Source organism: Lissotriton helveticus, chromosome 2_1, assembly GCF_964261635.1.
Source record: "Lissotriton helveticus chromosome 2_1, aLisHel1.1, whole genome shotgun sequence".
Classification (NCBI taxonomy): domain Eukaryota; kingdom Metazoa; phylum Chordata; class Amphibia; order Caudata; family Salamandridae; genus Lissotriton; species Lissotriton helveticus.
Window position 1 is genome coordinate 330963704 of NC_136059.1, and position 19415 is coordinate 330983118.

Here is a 19415-nt window from a genome sequence, read left to right on the forward strand (position 1 = left end):
GCGGTGGTGCTAATGAGTAAGAAGTTACCTACTCAGCCTGCATGGCACAGACAGAATATGCCACTGTGACGAGTCTGGACAGCAGGCTATGATTCTGGTCATGATTTTGACATCTACCAACAACCTCCCCCTTCACCTCAGGTGCGTATCATCTCTCCTGGAATTTAGGAAAGGACTCAAGACCTGGTTGGTCAACTAATCCCCTCCTACCCGAAGCAGCAAGATTCTCAGCGCCAATATACCCTTGCGGTGATTAGCCACGCTTTATAAATTCTGTTTGATTGATTGATCAAAGTAATGGGGTATTAGCTACTGCATTGTTCCTTGGCAGTTTTTTTTTAACATCATCATCACTGGAGTATTTGTACGTGGCTAGGGTTACGCTTGGTTGCAGGATTTTGTCTGACATGATTTCCCTCTTGGGGAGAGACTGGACTTTTCAAATCTCCAAATAATAAATTTTCTACAGTGGTTAAATGTATCATTTTGGTACTGTATAAGGATTTATAATATGAGGCATATGCCTTAGTGATTTAGAATGGGTTGGTTAGCAACTTGCTCGATTTATCTCATAAGGCAGCAAACGCTCATTGAGAGCCCCTTTAGCATAGCTCGAAAGTTAATAGTCATCAGCTTTTTTGCCATTTTGTATGGGCAGGTCGGAGTTTGAAAATAGTTTGTTCAGCCTGGGCAGTAAAAAGTGAATTAAGTGCAAATTTCTTTGTGGTTAAATGACGCAATAGTACGGGCTCCTGGCAAGGACCTTGACCAGTGCTTAATCATCAACACCTGTGCTATAGTATCATGAGCACCAGTTAAGGACACACTCATTTTTGGAAGGCAATCGGAGATTACGTGATTTTCCCTGAATCACATCTTGTTGAGCCGCCGATGAAGAGATTTGTACCTGGTTCTCCATGTCCGAATTTGGCAGCTCTGGCCATTAGGCCACATCTGCTCCTCACTTCCTGGTTAGTAGTTGGCTGTTTTAGGCAACCGTACACAAGAAATGGGCAGGGGCAAGCTGCTTCCTAAGGAGTGCCTCAGCACTTATTTGTTTTACAAATTAACCACTGACCTTCACTGATGTCTTGAAGATCTCGTTTTATGTGTTGGAGCATTTGCCATTATGAGACCTTCTGTCTCACCTTATAGGTGGCCCACTAGGCTTCTGCCAAGGAGAGCAAGATGTCATTGCCTCCCCTACACTCATTTATGTGACTGCAGTGTTTTATTAGCTTTCGGATGAATTTTGTAGCCTGCATCCTGCATAGAGCTAGTGGGACGGGGGTTGTGGTAAAAGTCCCAAGCCTATCACTATTTGCACCATGAAGCGGTCCGGCAGTCCCCTTTCCAGAATGTGGTGATCAGTTGCCTAGGATAGCAGTGAAGAATTGGTCATGAAATAGACAACGTGGGATGAAGTGCTGAATGTGTTTAAGAGAAATGTGTAATCTCGATCCGTTGGATTTAGTAGTCGTGAAGTGTCTGCAAGGCCATGGTTAATCTTAAAGTCTTGCAGAATTACCCTGCCTCTGTCATTGCATTTATCTATCGAACTGGTTTTGTCTAAGAGGGGACTCAGAGCCAAGGTCCAGTCCCCATCACCGCTACAAGTTTTGAAGGGCCACATTCTGAAGTGTCAGGATAGAAAATACTTTTTGCATGTATTTAAAGTATATATGCAGCCCACAATCAGATGCATTTTTGAGTTTAGCAAACACTGTGTCTATGGGGTATAGATTTAAGATACAACATCTCACTTCCTGGAGCAATGGCAATGTGTCCCTGTTCTTGCCTGAAGTTAGAATGCTATTAATGACCATTCGCACCCATGTGCTGGTTTGAAGTTTCAATTTGTGAGTTCATGTTGGTCCACTGTGGTACTTTATGTCCTTCAGCCGCAGTCACTAAAGTGCAGGCAGACCCGGGGTCTTCTGCAGTTAATCCAAATCATGTCAAGGCAATGCTGCTCCTCCTATGTACTCCATGGGGGGGGGGGTGGCAAATCCATGTGTTTCCATTCTTAATCGGGGGTCTGCAAGATTTCTCCTGCTGTGTTCAATCGGTTTTCGTAACTATGTGAAGTATACCATGCAATCGATTAGGGTCAATACTGGGTATACAATATCGAACATAAAGAAAGAAAAAGCCATTAGCCAATCACAGTGGGTCACCAACTCCTGCTTAAGCAGCCCACACTTTCTAACACTAAATGTATATTTACACTGTCTGCTAGCAATGATCTGAATCAAGACCCTACGTTTCTATGACAGGTACGATTAGGTTTGAGGAGGATTGCATGGGACCCTGCTAGGTGGTCTGGCAGGAATGTGGTGTCACCAAAATGGCCACCTCCTTGCCTGTGGCTACTATTTATGTTTGTAGGTAGGGGTTGGGCTCTAAATGGTAATGTAGCGTCACTAAAATGGCCACCACTTTGCCTGTGGCTGCTTATTGTAGGTCGGTGGTGGGCTTCACAGATTGTTGCATTCAGGTGTATTTTACCTGCTTTTGGGGTTGCATTTGCTCCACTACAAATGTATTGACCCCATAATGGCTCTTTTTGGTACAAACCTGTTTGCATCACCGTTTGTGTATGCCTGTTAAAAGCAGGTTTGACAAAAACTGCATAGGGTAAAAATCTCAAGAAGTAAATGTTTTTTTTAACTAATCTGGTATTTAAGACACATGCACTTAAAACAGAATTCAGCTAGAAGTGGGTAAAATCTAAAAATTATACAATTTTTTACCTATTGCACTGTTATTTAATGGAGCACTGGGGGAAGTATTTACCACCATAAATAAAGGCCCAAGTGTCCTTCACAAATGGTGAGAAGCTGGCAGGGCGTTTCTTGGGATGCCGATGCACGTACAAGATAGCTTTTGAAGGTGAACCAATCCACCAGCCTTTTTCTCCTTTCTACTCAACACCCTCATTCACTCCCCTTTGCTAATATTGATTGATATTAACTGACTGAGGACACTAATAAATTGTAACTACGCCTATAGCAACATTAGGACTTCTATAACATGATGTAACCTGGGGAAGCTGTAGAGGGAGTGAATTTCTTTCCTCCTTTTCATGCAAGATTACATTTAGGAATTAGTATAAGTTGATAAGGTTTCTAGTTGGCACCTGCCTTTAAATGTACTGCACCAGGTAGGGAAGATCAACCCAGTGCAGATATTCAGAAACTAGGAAACTCTTCCCAAACTGGATGTCTTTCTCAGGTAACCACTGTAGGTGCCTTTTTGCTGCAGTAATGTGATCCTTCTGCCTCATCCCCAGAAATAGATGTACTACTGCTCTTCCCTTTGAAAGGGGCGAATCTGACCTGGCGGGAAGGACAGCATTCAATGCATTTCAGTAATTCAGCCATGCATCTATAAATACTTTTACATCCCTACTAGAGATAGATAACAAAGGCATGACATACCAACGTTTGCTCAGTTGGAAGAAGCATTTGTTATACCTGCGCTATCTGATTGTTCAGACATATTTTTCTCAGAAATCACCCCTTTTTACCTTCACGAATGTTGGGATTTTCTGGTCAACAGCTTTGGTGGTAACTTGTTTCTCAGGCTTTCAATTTTCTCCATCAAAATTAACAACTGGTGTATTTTGGGTGAAGGTTTTAACTTTTTGGACACTAAATAATAGGCCCAAGATAGTCTGGTGATCACACAATTGTGAATTGACGGACTTTCTCTTTTTCTTTGAACTTAGCCCATTAGAAGTGGAATGGTTTATATTCTAGAAACTTTGTCGTTCTCCAAACAACCAGCCCTCCAAAAGTCCATCCAGCACATTGAGTTGCATAAGTGTACATTTTGAGCTTGTTGGTTTCCTTTGTTAGATCTCATTCTGGAAATTATTAAACAGGAGGACCAGATAGATGTTAAGAAATGTAGCTAAGAAAGATGAGTCCTGCTGCACCTGAGGTAGGTAGAGCTTATTTTGATGTTTGATGTGTAGGTCCTTAGATTAACTCTGTGTTCTGTTTGTCGAAAAGGACTAAAATCATGCTCAGTCCTAATATCCAACCTCTGTCACTGTGACCATTTTATCACGAAGGATGACATGATCAGCCATCTCAAAACTCACAGAGGTCCAGCATGACTAGCATACAGGGAGTCCCTTCATTTTTTTCAGCAAGCCGTCCCCAGAATTTAAATTGCCTAAGCTATATCGGTTTTACAGTATTTAGCAGGCAGAAGAAACTTCCTTATTCTGTGGCCTCTGACTTAAATTCCCCTTTGACTCAACTCATCTGCGGCCTTGCTTCACTGGTCTGGGTTTATTTACCACCCTGTTATGACAGCCCCCACCCCCTCCACTGGTCACATCACCCACCAAAACAAAAAAAAGCGCGGGAAGTCAGAGAGGGAAATGTATTTTGCTCAGAGCAGGCACAGCCTGTGCCGCCTGTTAGAGACCACGGCAGGGTGAGCTGCTACCAACTGTTACCCCATAAAATGTATAGATACAGTGTAAAGATACATGGGCATTTCCAACTGATTAGAACCTATTACGCGAGCCCTTGAGCACAGGTAAGAAAAGAATGTTTCGACATCAACATCTCTATGTGAGGAAGGTACAGAAATTGAATGACTTCGTCCTTGAGTGAGGCACCTAAAACATTGTTTCACGTGATTACAAAACAGAAACGTAGCTTTTTATAGAATTACAACTCCTAAGTTTTTGGAAATATATGACGCTATGCTAAGGCAGCAGCATTGCAACAATGCGAAAACTATAAAACAGAATTTTAAATTCCCACATAAGCTTCAAAGAGTATCATAGAGAAGAATTTAAGATTACCTCCTTGATTGTCATAGAATGGTTGAACTGGAGACAAAATAATAGAGAGGTGTTTTGAAAACTGAGAAGGCTTATGGTCAAGCAGTACATTCATCAGCTCAGAAGGCTACAAGTGGGTCAAGGTGCGCAAACAGAGCACCCTAACAGGGTCTTTTGATTAAGGTTCACAGATGTGCAATTTGGAATCATGCTTGAACATATGCTGCAGGCTGAAGTTAATTAAATAATGATATGAACAAATGACTGGATAAGTATGATTGATTTCACATTTCATATTTGTTTTTAAAGTAAGCATCAAGGCAGTGGCCCCATATATGTGTGGGTCGTCCGATATACTAATCACCTTTCAACTCAAAATGCTTTTAAGAGAAAACGATTTTCCTAGATTAAGTGTGCTTTCTAATCTCAGATCGAAGTTGCAGAAAGTCAGACCCCATTTAGGAGGCCATAGGGTAGTCTGGGGCAACAGTTGAGGATGGAGATGTAAGTTTCTGGTGCCCATCCTACTATGGCTTAGCAACCTGGGCCAAGAACACCTATACCACACTTGACTGTCAGGGTAGCTAGGGTAAACAGTTCAAGGAGTCTCAGGGAGGTAGTGTGGGGGTAGGGACTGAGATCTCAAGCTGTTGCACAATAGATGCAAGAAGTTAAAGTCCAGCCAAATGCTTTTATTTTAAAAAAGGAGAAGTGCTTTAATCACACAACTCAATACTGTACATGGGAATATGGAGCACTACAGAATGGGTATCTACAATTGCTATCGGGTTTACTACACAGACAACCAGAAGGTTTAGATATAAGCCCAGCTGCAGCTCACTGTGGTGAAAAAGAACTGCTTTCCTAAGTTCTATGTCCCTAAGGTCAGTGTATATATTTTGACTTTGCAGTTATCATGAGTAGGTTTCAATAAACTTAACAAAGTCCCACCAAAAAATGTTGGTCAATTACTCATTCAATGTTTTGCCCAGGTGTTGGCAATACCTGAGGTGAAGTGACTTCAAGATTTCCAAGCGCTGGTGAGCAGACTTCAACAGCATGATGTTAGAAAACATGCTTGTGGTCTCATGGGCTAGTTTGGGTGGCTATACCTCCTCCTGTCTGGGACAGGGCAAAGGAAACTGCAGCAGTATAGGCAAAGGAATTCCTTCCTCCAGCCCATGGTGCAGGGTCGCGTTCCTCAGTAAGCAGCGAAGGCAGAGTTAGCACATGTAATCTGGTCTTTCTTTGTGGTGGTAGCTAGAGTGGGTACCTTGGTAAACTGTAAGCTTATGTTGACTTGCCTTCGGAACACGTGGTGGCAGAGAGCACCTTAGACATACTCGGGTTAGATCTGAGGATAATCTCACAGCAGACTGCTTCGCATTGACCGCTCCTCTGTCCAGACTTGGCAGCTAATATTCTCCTCATGCAGACAGCTCATGTGGAACAAATCATTATTCTCCTCTCAGGAGACAGGCAGGCAAACTACTAAACCTCAGGCACTTTCCAGTATGATACCTAGAGTTGGGGTGAAGTCTTTTTATCTCCAGGAGACTGACAGTCAATGATAATATCCGTGGTTCACAACAGTTCTCCAAGTACTTGACAGAATACCCCCATCCTTGATCAAAGAAGAAACTTGGAACTGGAAAGAAGTGTGAAACTTTGGGTGCTACGTTTATATACAGTTTCCAGATAAGAGATGTGGATCCATTTCCAAAGCCCAGCCTAAGCTTGCATGTGGTTATCTTTTGGAGGAATCATTATTTGGAGTACTGGATAAGTAGAGATTGAAAAGGACTTTACTAGTGAAACAGAATCTTCTATGGAAAATTTCACATAACTGTCTACCAAAGACCGGTTGCAATGATTCAGATGCATTAAGTAATGATAAACAGTACTTACATGGCAGGCACAGGCAGCACCTAGAAAATGGCAGCTAACACCTCGGTGTCCTTAGCTGTTAACTTTTGCTGCACAGCTAGAGCTGTTTACCTGGTACTCACACAAATATATGTGATGAAAAGGGTGTTGACAGGAAGACTGAGGCGCCTCAGATGCCAGCTCACAAAAAGAAAATGCCTGAGTGTGCACCAGTTGTTTGAAGGTGCCCGCCCTACCAAAAATACTTGACGGTGTTCCATGCTGAATCCCAACTATGCCCCTTACTTGCTGGTGTGAAGGTGTAGTGGCAACTAACAGTCCGGTAAAGGACCCTTTCATCCTGGTATCAGTGAGTGAGGGTGTGAGGCAGGCTGCTGAGAGAAGTCTGATTTAGGGGGAAGGCACCTTAGACACCAGCTGGTGACAAGAGCACACCTTAGCTTGGATCAGCCACCTCGAGGTGCCTGCAGAAATACGGAAGTGACTGAGCACTGAAGTGCTGAGGACCCAGCCATACGCTGTGCCCTGCCGAGTCCGGATTGTGGACCCTACTTCTGTGCACCAATTTGTAGAGGCCGCAAACAGTCCAGTAGAGGGCTCACTTGTCCTGCAGTCACCATCCTTAGAAGGATGCCTCATACTTTGATGTCTCTTTTAATTCAGTCTTACTCTCATTCCTTCTCCCCTTAGCTTACGGATTAGCTATTTCGCTTTCTCACTCTACAACATTTTTCTTATTACTTCTTTCTGAATTGACCTACTTTTAAGAAAAAGCTCTTCTTGGTATCCAAGTCAAAAAATGGTATACTCTTACAAGTCAACTTGCTTACGCTCTTGTTACTTCCACTTTCACACTCTTCCAAGATGGATGGTTCTCAAGACCTATTGGTTACCGGTCTGAAGTGTTACCATAAAGGTATTTGAGACTGTTTGGTACAAGAATTAGCCTTATTGTCACTTCAAGACCAGTGCTTGCCATTCCATATGTACAGCAGCTTACAGCACCCCCCTCAAACTTCACAGGATCCTGACGAGACTCCATACATACTTATTTACCACTTCATAAAATATACATCCACCTAACGATTTCATAAGCTGACCTGTATCCACATACCTAGAAAGTGTGGCTAGCTTAAACCTTGCCTAATTCCTGACCGAAAACTAACCATGCTCACAATGCCCAACAAGTAGATGAGGGGTTTGGGACTTCACCATTCACCCGGTTTCTCTAATCCCAAAAATGTCTTTTGAATTAAGATTTAGTTGACGTACCAAGCAATAGTCCACAGCAGTGCACCTCAGTGTTATTTTGAATTGAATTAGCAGGCCTTTAACAAATGTCAGATATTTCAAACGCCAAGCTGATAATAAAGCAATGTGTTCCAAAGTGTGGCTGCCACAAGTGAGAAAGCCGCTGTCCATCGAGTTAATTTAGAAGATGGAATACACAAAAGCAGGGATACAATGGACTGAGGATTAGCACGAATCAGCAGAACTTGGAGGCCCGGACATAAGTTTTACACTGATGTGTGATTTTATGGTCTACATTGACTGGTTTTCGTGTATTTCCAATGCCCAAAGACATTAGAGCAAATAGAGCAAAGCCAAGGCTTCTTTTATGTATTTGCATTTTTCTAAAACCAGGGGGAATTCATGTAGCTGTATTGTGAATTGCTGGAGTTTCTTTCTGCAACTTGGCCAAGCCAAGATAGGCCACATGTATTATTGGTACTTTTTGAGAAAAAGAAAAACAGTTTCAATATGACAGACCTAACTCTCCTTACCCCTAAACAAACTCTCCTCCCCTCAGCCCAACTCTTTGTTTATACTGACCACCTCCCAGGTTTACTGATAAATCTACTCTATACTGATCTACATCCTCCGTCCGCTTAGCCATATCTTTTGGTCTAAATACTTCTCTCCCTTGATCCTCCTAATTTCTTTACTTAGCATCTCCCATGACATACAACTCCAACATTCCTCTCCTTTTCTATGTCCCACACCTTGATAACCACTCATCACTCCAATTACATAGCAGTTCTTTTCCTTTTTTCTTATAGTCCTTGATGATATAATTCAGGTTTTTCATTACCCTTAGAGCTTCTACATAACATTATAATTGCATGTGATAGCAAGGCTGGACTGTTATGTAGAGTCCTTCCCATTTTGTTTGGCTCAGAAATGCAGTGTCCTGGCGGAATCATGTTCTTAGATGGTCCAACTATAACCCCAAGAGCCATACTCAACTAAACTGGCTAATGATGTGTAAAGAGACATACATAAGATGCCATTGCTGCCAATAAAACATTTCTTATACTCCCTGTAGGATACCCAAGTAAACAAATTGCTGATTTATTGGAAACATCCTTTACACTACAGGCAGAACTACGACCTGCCTTTACTCCATAGCCACTAACCCAACTGCGAAATTACCAGGAGTTCCTTTACCACCCAATTTGTTACAACGACTTGCTTTAGGGGGCTTACTGTTGGACTCGGGTGTTGGATTTTAGGTTCAACACCTTCCCTACTGATACAATGACTGGAGTTGGAATAGTAATTTCTACTATTGGAAAGTCCAGTGCCCCCTCCCCCCCAAAGGCAACTCGTTGTAACGACTTATGTGGTAAAATAATGCGTGGGGTAGTGACAGCGGAGTAAAGGCATGCATGGGAAATGCATGTGGGGTTCCATCATTCATCCCTCTTTTATGGCATGGTAAATGCCAACATTCAGCCAGTACACTAAATCTGGGAAACTCAGCAGATAGTTCTTCCATGGGAGGAAGTGTCAACAAACTCTTTTGGATCCCAATGGACTCCTCTCTTGAAATGTTAGGCACAATCTGTATGTTGCCTCTTTGAGAGATCAGACACCATTTAGTTAGTTTCTCCAAAGTTGAGGACAAGTGGATTGATGCTTCCAGGCTTCAGCAACTTGATCATAATACCATGTTGTATTATAAATATTTGCAAGAAAATGACAAGCATTAAACTTTTAAATGATCTTAACATTTTTACAAACCACATGACTTGCAAAGTTATAGAACTATGTTTTCTTCCATTGCTTTATTACAAAAAGTTTAAATCAATAACTCGGAATTCAGAATGATTTCACCCAAAAAAGACCAATCTCGAGTGCCCGCTTGAAAAATGCAATATGTACTTTTGTACTCTTCCATTGATCATTTCTTGAAATTGTTTTAATTGATGGGAAAAAAATTATTTTTAAAAACATGTGCTTTTAGGACCGTAATAGCCTCAATAAAGTTGAAAGAGAGGCAATATGTTTCTCAGTTCTTTCTGTGTGAAAACTGAGCCTTGCTTGAAATTAGCAATGCCTACTTTTAAATGGGCTAAGTTATTCATGTTGATACAACAACACAAATGTAAACATTAAGGCACGAGTTTAAACCTTGCAATCGGAGATAAAGTGGGGAGGAAGAAGAGTTATAGTATATATGTCTATCTTCTAATAGAACTGGAAGGGCTGGCTAAAAAACATATTCTGGGCCCTGATGAACAATCCCACGCACCCTCATCTCTGGTCGGAGAGTTTTATTGGTTCACTGGAAAGCGCACAAATTGAAACCTAGATAACCCAACACTGGGATTCTTGCAGCTAGTTCAGCTTGTACGATTAATAATATTATAGCGATAGTTTAAACCACAATCATATACGTCCGATTAGCAAGGTATTTTGTGTTTACAATGTCAAATGAACAAACGTTCTCTCTTAAAAAACAGAGAACGCCAAAAATTCTATATACACATATTAAAGCAATTATCTGTGGGCCAAACATTTCTAAACAAAACGTAGATGAGCAAGAAACATCTACAATTTGGTTCAGAAAAAAACAGTGTATCTAAAAAGAATACAAAGTGCGTGTAGATCACAAGTATCAAATCATACATGAGATTAAGGTGAAAAGATTTCGAACAATTCATTCTTTTTTCAACACATCTCCACATTAGTATCCCAAGGCACTTAGGTTGGGGTTCATAAATTAGATTGTAGCTTATTGCTTTCAATGGATCCGGAAGACCGCAGTTCAGAAATCTTTTCCTCACTGAATCCATGTTCTAAAAGTATTTCTTCCGTATGTTCGCCAATCAAGGGGTTCCGTCTTCTACTGGGAATAGCGGGGGTTCTTGACAAGATGGGGGCAGGTCCGGGGCTGGTTTCGTTTTCATCGTTCTTGAAATAGGATGCCCGGTCCGCATTGTGTGGGTGCTGGGCAGCATCCATGAATTCCACCACAGGGGTCACGCACGCTTCTGTGCCGTCGAAAATCTTGCACCACTCTGCCTGCGTCTTCTTCAAAAATGTGTCTTGAAATAAGGTCTTCATTTCATCCCAGTCTGGAACACTCATCTGACCGGGTAATTTATCTTCATCAAGCCCGAGACCTGAAACAAAACATTAAAAAAATTAATAAAATATAACAAAGTAAAATAATAAGAACACATGTATGTTCAATGTATTCCAAAATGTCTGTAATATTTCTTTTACACACTTTTTGTCTTTACTGGCGACTAGAATGTGTTTTTATTTATGTTTATGTTAAGCTAGTTGTGGGCTTAGTTTGCCTTGAGTACAGTCAGAGGTTTCAATCAAAAGGTTTCCCGTTATTGCATGCTCTATTCTCCACTGATCAAACAATTCTTCCGTAAACAATTCACTTTCAAGAAGGGAAATAGATAATCTGTCATCTGGACAATTTAGGATTGAAATTAGCTCTACTTCCACTTGGATGAGCTACCCCAACCATATTAAAAACATACTAAAATTAATCGAGGAGTTCCATGGTAAAATAAACAAACAAAGTCGTAGGCAGTCATCCTTTGTGAAACCATGGAACCCTAAGGTCGCCACTGTGTAGTTACAGCGAGGTCAGAATTTCCATAGGAAGAACAATTTTTGTATTGCTGGTACTCTGGTGCTGGCTAACGAATCTTAATGAACTTTCCCCAAAAACGTGTTCATGCACCTTAGCACCTTCCTGGAAAACGTCAGGGTTATGTCATTTAACATGGTACAAGTGATGTACTATGTGAGGTCATAAGTAGTGCATGGCCATGGGCTCAGCCTTTGCCCTGTGCCTAAAGCTCGTAAGCAGTCAACCACTCACAGACTCCCCCCGCACCATCCCCATGCCCCACATTTTCCATCTTCTTGTCGCTTTTTGTTTGTTTGGGGTCCTGTGGTACTCCGGCAGGGCCACAAGAGTCTGCAGTAGGTGCCCTGCACAAGGGCCAATGGATCAGGGTACCTCTACCCTACTGCTTTATATCTTATTTTTTTATATTATGAGTGTTAGAAATGGGATTTCTGGTTGGCTAGGGCGTGCACCTAAGCCAGGCAAAAATCACCACACTACTCAGGGCAAGGGAGTTACACGCTGAAGATAACCCCTGCTCACCCCTTGGTAGCTTGGCAGAGCAGTCAGGATTATCCCAGAGGCAATGTGTAAAGCATTTGTGCAACACACACACACACACACATACACACACAGCAGCAGCAGTGACACGCTAGGCACACCACAAAAGAAACTCCAAACAAGGTTATATCAAAAATAGCCTTTGTATTACCCATAAAACATATTAAGACATAATCACATATGTACACTGTGCCACCTGGTACTAGGTATGACTTTTACAGGGATTATATACAGTACAGGGCCATTTAGGCCACTGTTATAATATCACAACTCACAGGTAGTGAAAACAACCAGTAACTACTGGTCACGGTACACTTAGCATAGCACCTCATTTAAACACATTATCCCCTGTGCACCAGAGTAAACACTTGTAGTGTACACATATTAGGGAAATCCAAAGCCATGAAATATGCCTGCCACCATTACACAAATCACGTGTGCCACTAGGCACTTGTTATCAAAATGCCTGTAACCACACCCTAATTACTGGAAACACAGTGCCATTAAGCAGGCCTCAAGGTCACACGTGTAGGGCATTAATATATGGCTAGCTGAAGGCCAACTCCAGCAAGTCGGAGGTTCTTTTCTTCGGCTGTGCCTTCGATCCCGAGTGGCGTCAGTGGTGGCCGGCCGCCATGTGCCCTCCGGCTCAATCGTCCTTGGTCGCCAAGAACTTGGGTGTTAAGCTCGATAATAAACTTTCTTTGAAAGCGCACATCCTTAGCCTGTCCGGCACCTGTTTCGGCATCCTCAGAATGCTCCGCAAGTTTTTACCTTTATTGTCTGCGGAGCACAGACGGATCACGGTGCAGGCGCTTATCGGATCCAGGCTAGACTACGCTAACGCCCTTTTCCTAGGCCTCCCGGACTATTTGGTTCAGCGCCTGCAGGTGGCGCAGAACTCGGCAGCCCGGGCAATCTTTGGTCTGCATAGACGAGCGCGGGCCTCGGAGTTGCTGCAGGCGCTTCATTGGCTTCCAATCCGGAAGCGGATTGTTTTTAAATCTCTGACGCTGGTGCACAAGGCTTTGTTTGGCTCTGGCGCAGGATACCTGAAGAAAAGATTGGCCTTCTACCGCCCAGCTCGCTCGTTGCGCTCTGAATCCCTGTTCACTGCGGTGGTCCCACGCGTGCGGAAAGCACGCATTGGGGGGCGCTCTTTCAGCCTTAAGGCTCCCCAGCGCTTCCGTTGGCACTCCGCAGCACTCCCAACCTGCTTCAATTCAGGAAGAATTTGAAGACTTGGCTTTTTAATCATTCTGTTTAGGTGGCTTTTTCTTGCTTTGGGTTCTGTTTTATCTGTTATGCTGAGTTGACACTGTAAGTTGCCTGTGGAAAGCGCCGGGACACTCTTTTAGAGTAGCCGCGCGCTATAAAAATGCACTTTAACATAACATAACATAGACATATTGCCCCTGTCCATAGAACAGCACAGCGGTGCATCTCAAGATGAACAGCGACCCGGACCCTGGCTATCAGTGCACAAATCACTTGGCCCAAAATAATGCAGCCAGTGAGACATCCACGGTACCCTCTGTGAGTGTGAGCCCCAGTTATCGGGATGGGGGAGTGCTGGAACACCTGTAATCCAGTTTGGGGCCACTGGTAAGGTTTCCGGATGCCAAGATGTCCCCACTATTACGTACGGCTGCAGCTGCCCGCGAAACTGCGGGCCGGGTTTAAAGAAATACCGGACTGATCCTCCCCGACAAGCAGAGCGCCGCTGCAGTAGGACTCGGAGTGAAGTTTCCTTCGAGTCCTCTCTCGTCTCCTTGGGGCTCGTGAGGCTCTCCTCTCGCCTACGGTAACCCCCCCTCTGCCTGGCTAAACTTCCTTCTTCTGGGGAACACACGTCCGCTTCCTATTTCTTCAAGGAAGCCCCACCCACGGTCAGGCATCCTTCATTCATGCCCGATTCCTTCTTGCGGTATGGCCGCTCTTGCCCTGGTCACAACCAGGGCAAAAGATGAAGCGCTCACTACGGGCTATGAGGCAGGAGCCTCCCTCTTGGGCTCAAAGGTGCCACAAAGATGAAGCACTCACGATGTGCTTTGAGGCAGGAGCCGCCCTCTTGGGCTCAAAGGTGCAACAAAGATGAAGTGCTCACGACACGCTTTGAGCGGGCAAGACCCCTTCTCTTCAGGGGCATCAGAATGCAGCAATGTAGCGCTCCTCACTGATCTGTTCCTGGGTCAGATCAAAGCGCCCACCTGACCTCAATTTCAGAGGGCACAATCAATGAGTGCTCAGCTTTTCTCCCTCTGAGACAGCGCTCTTTGCCCCCCAGTTGACAAGGGTAGACCTGGGAACACGAATGCCAGCATGTAGGGCCTCCCAGCAGAGGGCAGCAGCTGGGTCCCATGGTGGTTCCTCCTGGCAGAGTGCTCTTTCCAGTCCAAATAAGCACAAAGTTCACTCTACATTGGGTCATAGCCCCAATATTTATACCACATAATGTATTTGTTCTCCCCCTGTCACAGGGCTCTTTGCCTGGTCCAAACCAGTTCGGGGGCACTTACACATTTCTTTACATATGCATAAACACCTCTTCTGTTAGTGTAGGATCTGGCCCCAGACACACCCCAGGGGGGCAGAGCCAGCATTGTGGAAGGCAGGCACAGTCCTATTCAGGATCAGGTGCTACTCCTCCCACTACTCCAAATGCAGATCGATCTATTCAGTCTAGTGCGGACTCACCCAGCCCCTCTGGAGCCACTGCACCTCCCCAGCACCTGTCATCCAGAGTCAGACATGCAATACACAACAGGCAGGCTCAAAGACACATAGCACACATAAATGCCCACTTCTAAAAGTGGCATTTCTAAAATAAATCTGCGAACCCCATTATGCAGCATTTATTACCACTATTCCAAACTTACCAAACTTGACCACGCTACTCCTCTCATGTCAGGAATTACCACTGAAACACATATCAGGGAATCCCCAATGCATTCCTATAGAGGGCAGCCTCACAGTAGTGAGAAACCAAAATGACTGCTTGTCAATACCAGGACATGCCACTCAGTTAAGGCACATGTCCTACCTTTTACCTACAACGCACCCTGCCCACAGGGCTAGCTAGGGCCTATCTTAGTGGTGACTGATATGTAGTAGAAGGGCGGTTACAGAAGTGGCAACCACTTTATGTGACCGCTTTTTGAATATATGGAGGGATGCCACATCACAGCTGTAGTAAACTGTGCGTGCAGGCCCTGCAATAGCAGAGGCCTGAGACAGGTTTGAAAGGCTACTTTGGTGGGTGGCGCAAGCAGCGCTGCAAGCCCACCAGTAGCATTTAATTTACTGGTCCTGGGTATATGAGATACCACTTTACAAGGGACTGATAGGTAAATTAAATACGACTAACAAGTGTAGACCTATATTACCACATTTACGCTAGAGAGCACATGCACTTTAAACTGCACAGCAGTGATAAAGTGCCCAGAGTCCTAAAACCACCAACACTAGCTCAGAAAAAATACCAGAAGGAGGGCAAAAAGTTTAGGAATTACCCTGTAAAAAGGCCAAGTCCAATAATGAAGAAGGGGGGATCAAGTTGTGCAATGGCAGTCGAAAAATCTGTTGATGCTGCGGTAAACTAATAAGATTGCTTGAGAGACTGCGAAGAAAAAAGGCCCTCTTGGTCAATCTATTTTTTTTAATTTGCTATCTGCTGCTGGAGTCTAACGGCATTCCCTCTGGGACAACTGTCCCTACATCACTAACTTGTGAGCCTTAATTCCTCAAAAACCACTGAACAGATTTAGGATAAATCACAGAAAACACGCTTTGAGAAAAGATTTAGATATCTGCCAAAAATGGTGTTCAGCTGTTTTAAATAAGTAACGGACCACCACCGATTACCCAAGTGGTATAAACATCAATCAGCAACTACTAATGTATTGTAAATCCATGAGTAGTTTAAGGTAACTGAACATCCAAGCTGTTTTAGTGTTTTAGAAGAACAAATTACTTACTTTCGGTAATGATCTTTATGGTATAGACTGTTTAAAGCCACAGATAACTCGACTTACAAATATTTCCCAGGTGTCAGACTGGATCTGGAATCTGTTCCATGGTACCTCATCATACTAGAAGGTGGTGCCATATAGCTCAGCAATTATGCCATTCTACTCTGGAAGTTATGTCCAAAAGTGTTTGAGATTGTCCGCACCCACCGGATGTAGAGCCCCAAAGGCAAACTAATAGATTAGTGTGCAGATTTGTACCTTTGGGATCGTATTAATAGGTAGAGTCTAATCACACAAATGGGAGGATGAGGACGTCTTTCACCAACCAGAAAGAGCGGTACTAAAGGTAACTTCCTTGGTCTCTGGATAGAGACTTTTGTCTGTAGATTCCTCACTTTTTATATAGATACCAAAGCAGTTCCTTTTGAAGGCAGCCTGTGGATGTGCTCAGGGCCGGACTGGGAACTGAAAGCAGCCCTGGCAAATGTTGCTAGACCAGCCCCCGTTCAGCGCATAGCGAGCGAGCCTGACCACTCCTAGAGGGGTTTGGGGTGGGAGGGGTATTCTCCCTGCAAGAAAATTTTGGTAAAAGACAGACCAAAACTGTGAAATTTACAGCACATTTATCATTACATATTCAATTGTATCAACTCTCAAATTTCAACCTGACACTATGGCAGAGGTTCGCCACGGATTTCATATAGATCGCCCATCCTGCAGACTTTATTCCCCTTTCAAATTGTCTCTTCTGCTGGTTTTGATGAAATCACTTGCATTAAACCTAGTCCTTCCTTGAGGCTCAGTGAGTTAAGTGCAGGGCCCGGCCATCACTGAGGGAGGGAGGGCCACAGCCCGGGGAAGGCTACAATTTTCCGGCACTTACTGTCACCGCCACCCCCTGTTAAGGACCCCTCAGTGGACGCCTCGTGACGTGAAACACACAAAAAGCTGCGCCCATGGAAAACACAGTACTAGGAGTGAGTTAACTCTCGCCTATGGCATTAGCTGTGATGTTCGAGTACTGACAAGACCAGCTAAGCCTTCCATCCTCCCAGGGTCGGTAAATCAGGCCTCTGTAAGCCTCGTGTGCCATCTCAATCCATTCCTCTTGGCCTCCCCTTGCTATATTCAGCGCCCCATGCCCCTTGGATCAGATCCTTTATTTAAAAACAAAACCTAAAATAAAGAATAAAATGTGAAATAAATAACCAGTCTCTTCAGTTTCCCGCGTGTGTGTGACTCACTCAAATCTATGTCAGTTTTCATACAGAGCCAACATTTCTTGTATGATTTGAATATTTCCAAGGCATTAGCAGTGCACGTAACACAGGCATGTTATAGGAAGAGGCGGCCTTCTACAGGAAAAGAAGGCAGTCGGTAGAGGCGGGCTCCTACAGGGCAGGCCGCGGCCTGTCAAGTGTGCTCCAGCTGTAGGCCTGTCTACAACTTTCACAGAAAGAGAAGTATTCTTTCTTTTTCATATTTTTTCCACTTGATAAGGCTTCCACATCATTTATATTATTCCTCCTTTATTGCTGCTAATTAAGTCTTAAAAAGAGCTCGATCAGTAACGGGGGCACAGAAGTCAGTCTTTCTGGGGGGAAGGCTATGTGTTAGGGCCACTGTTTGAATATCACAATGAGGGAATGCCTTAACTTTTAAGTTTCATGTATTTAAAGGTTTGTGGCATTGCTGCTTTCAAAGTATTAGACAATTTCTTTGCATTTTGGTTTATTTGGTTTTTCGTGTTAGAGTATGATAGTTGGTTTGTGGGCATACAATTCATGGGTATTTGTTGGATAAAGACAAGTGCTGCAAACATCTCTGTGCACATCCCCGATCCGAGGGAGTCTCCAACCCCTCGGCACAGACTAACCATAAAATCTAGCGCAGCTTGCCTTTGAATGGCAGAGCAACGGAGCCCCCGGATCTTAAGAAGAGTTAATCTGCTGGCCTCTGGACCAGCGAACACAGGCTGCAGGCCATGAAGTAGACGACATGGTAATGTTCACTACTAGCACGGAAAATAGAGTATCATGGGGGCTAAGAAGATGTGGCAGAACTCTACTAACCGGCCAATGGCAACTTTCATTGATTAGTGCACTATCCTATCTCCCATGTGGAGGTTGGAGCAGCAAGGCACCCGGGATCTGGACTGCTGATTACCAGATAACTCTCCATCGGCAATCTGAAGAGAGTTGCCAATATGGTGCGACTGTACCTGAGCAGGACACTGAGCGCCACCATTTAAGCATTTTGCACTCAACTGGGCAGAGAGACATGGGCCTGTAAATACTCCTACTATGCTCCCTCGATACGTGTAAGACTATTGCTTCGCTTCTGTGGCACTGGACTCGAGTCGAAATTCACGCTTGCAAATTATTGCCTGCACTCTACCACAACAACAAGCTAGAGAACTCATAGTGGCGGCCACATGGCACAATAGCTCTTTCACATACAAAGACAGTAAAATATACATCGCATTGGCAGACTTTTGCGCATTCACCCGATCTGACTTTGAGTAACAGAAGGAAGCTCCTGTTTGTCACATTGAATACATCCACTCTGCACTGCGGTTGCGGAACCGGGCCGGGGCTTATCCAGGCTTTAATTGCTTTTAATTCCTGCCCGGTCGCGACGCCCCCAGAGACAGTCACAGTACTTGCCAAATAATTAAATGATCAGGGTCAACACTCACCTGTGGGCGCCGGGTGGCAGCCTGCAGACACAGCCCGGGGGCCGGGGCAGGCAACAAGTAAATTATGGGGTCAGGGCCTCTCCAGGCTCCGCTCCAGCCTCTCGATGTCTCACTCTCTGGCCTCCTCATGCGCACTTTTTAATATGCGACTCCAATGCGCTTGCGCATGATCACCCCTGACCCGGACCTCTGACTCCAGATCCCCCACCGTAAGGGTGAATGACGCACTGCGCAGGCGTGAAGGTGGATACTGAAGACGCCGCGCATGGTGCAGACAGTCAGACCAGCCAGTGGATTGTTTTATAAATAATATGCTGTAGAGCTAGCAGTGCGGGACACGGGCAGACAGTGTGTGCAGCACCAGCAGCTGCATTTTATGCAGATAGTTGTGTGTTTGTTTGCTGCTCGATCACGTCAGGTTCCAAATCGGCCCCAGCAAACAAAACCGGCCCCCAACAAACAAAACCGGCCCCCACCCCATCCAGCCGACCGGGGGATTGCCCGGTGCCCGGAATTGCCAGTCCGGGCCTGGATGTGCTCAAACTGGAAAGTCTTGCAGGACCAAGAGGTAAAGTGCCTTTCCTGGCAGACTTGGCTGTCCAGACAATAAAGCTT

The 19415-nt window shown here is 44.3% G+C and overlaps 1 protein-coding gene across 4 annotated transcripts in view; it reads right to left on the minus strand.

Moving 5' to 3' along the window:
* Positions 1-9740: 9740 nt before the first annotated feature.
* Positions 9741-19415, minus strand: part of AMACR (alpha-methylacyl-CoA racemase) — a 613095-nt gene continuing 603420 nt past the window's right edge. For 3 of the 4 annotated variants that reach the window (XM_078674919.1, XM_078674917.1, XM_078674918.1), the window contains one exon: positions 9741-11100. In XM_078674919.1, coding sequence (XP_078531045.1) covers positions 10691-11100 — 410 coding nt within the window. In that variant the 3' untranslated portion in view covers positions 9741-10690. The remainder of the gene's footprint in view (positions 11101-19415) is intronic. The other variant, XM_078674920.1, reaches the window with a different exon arrangement.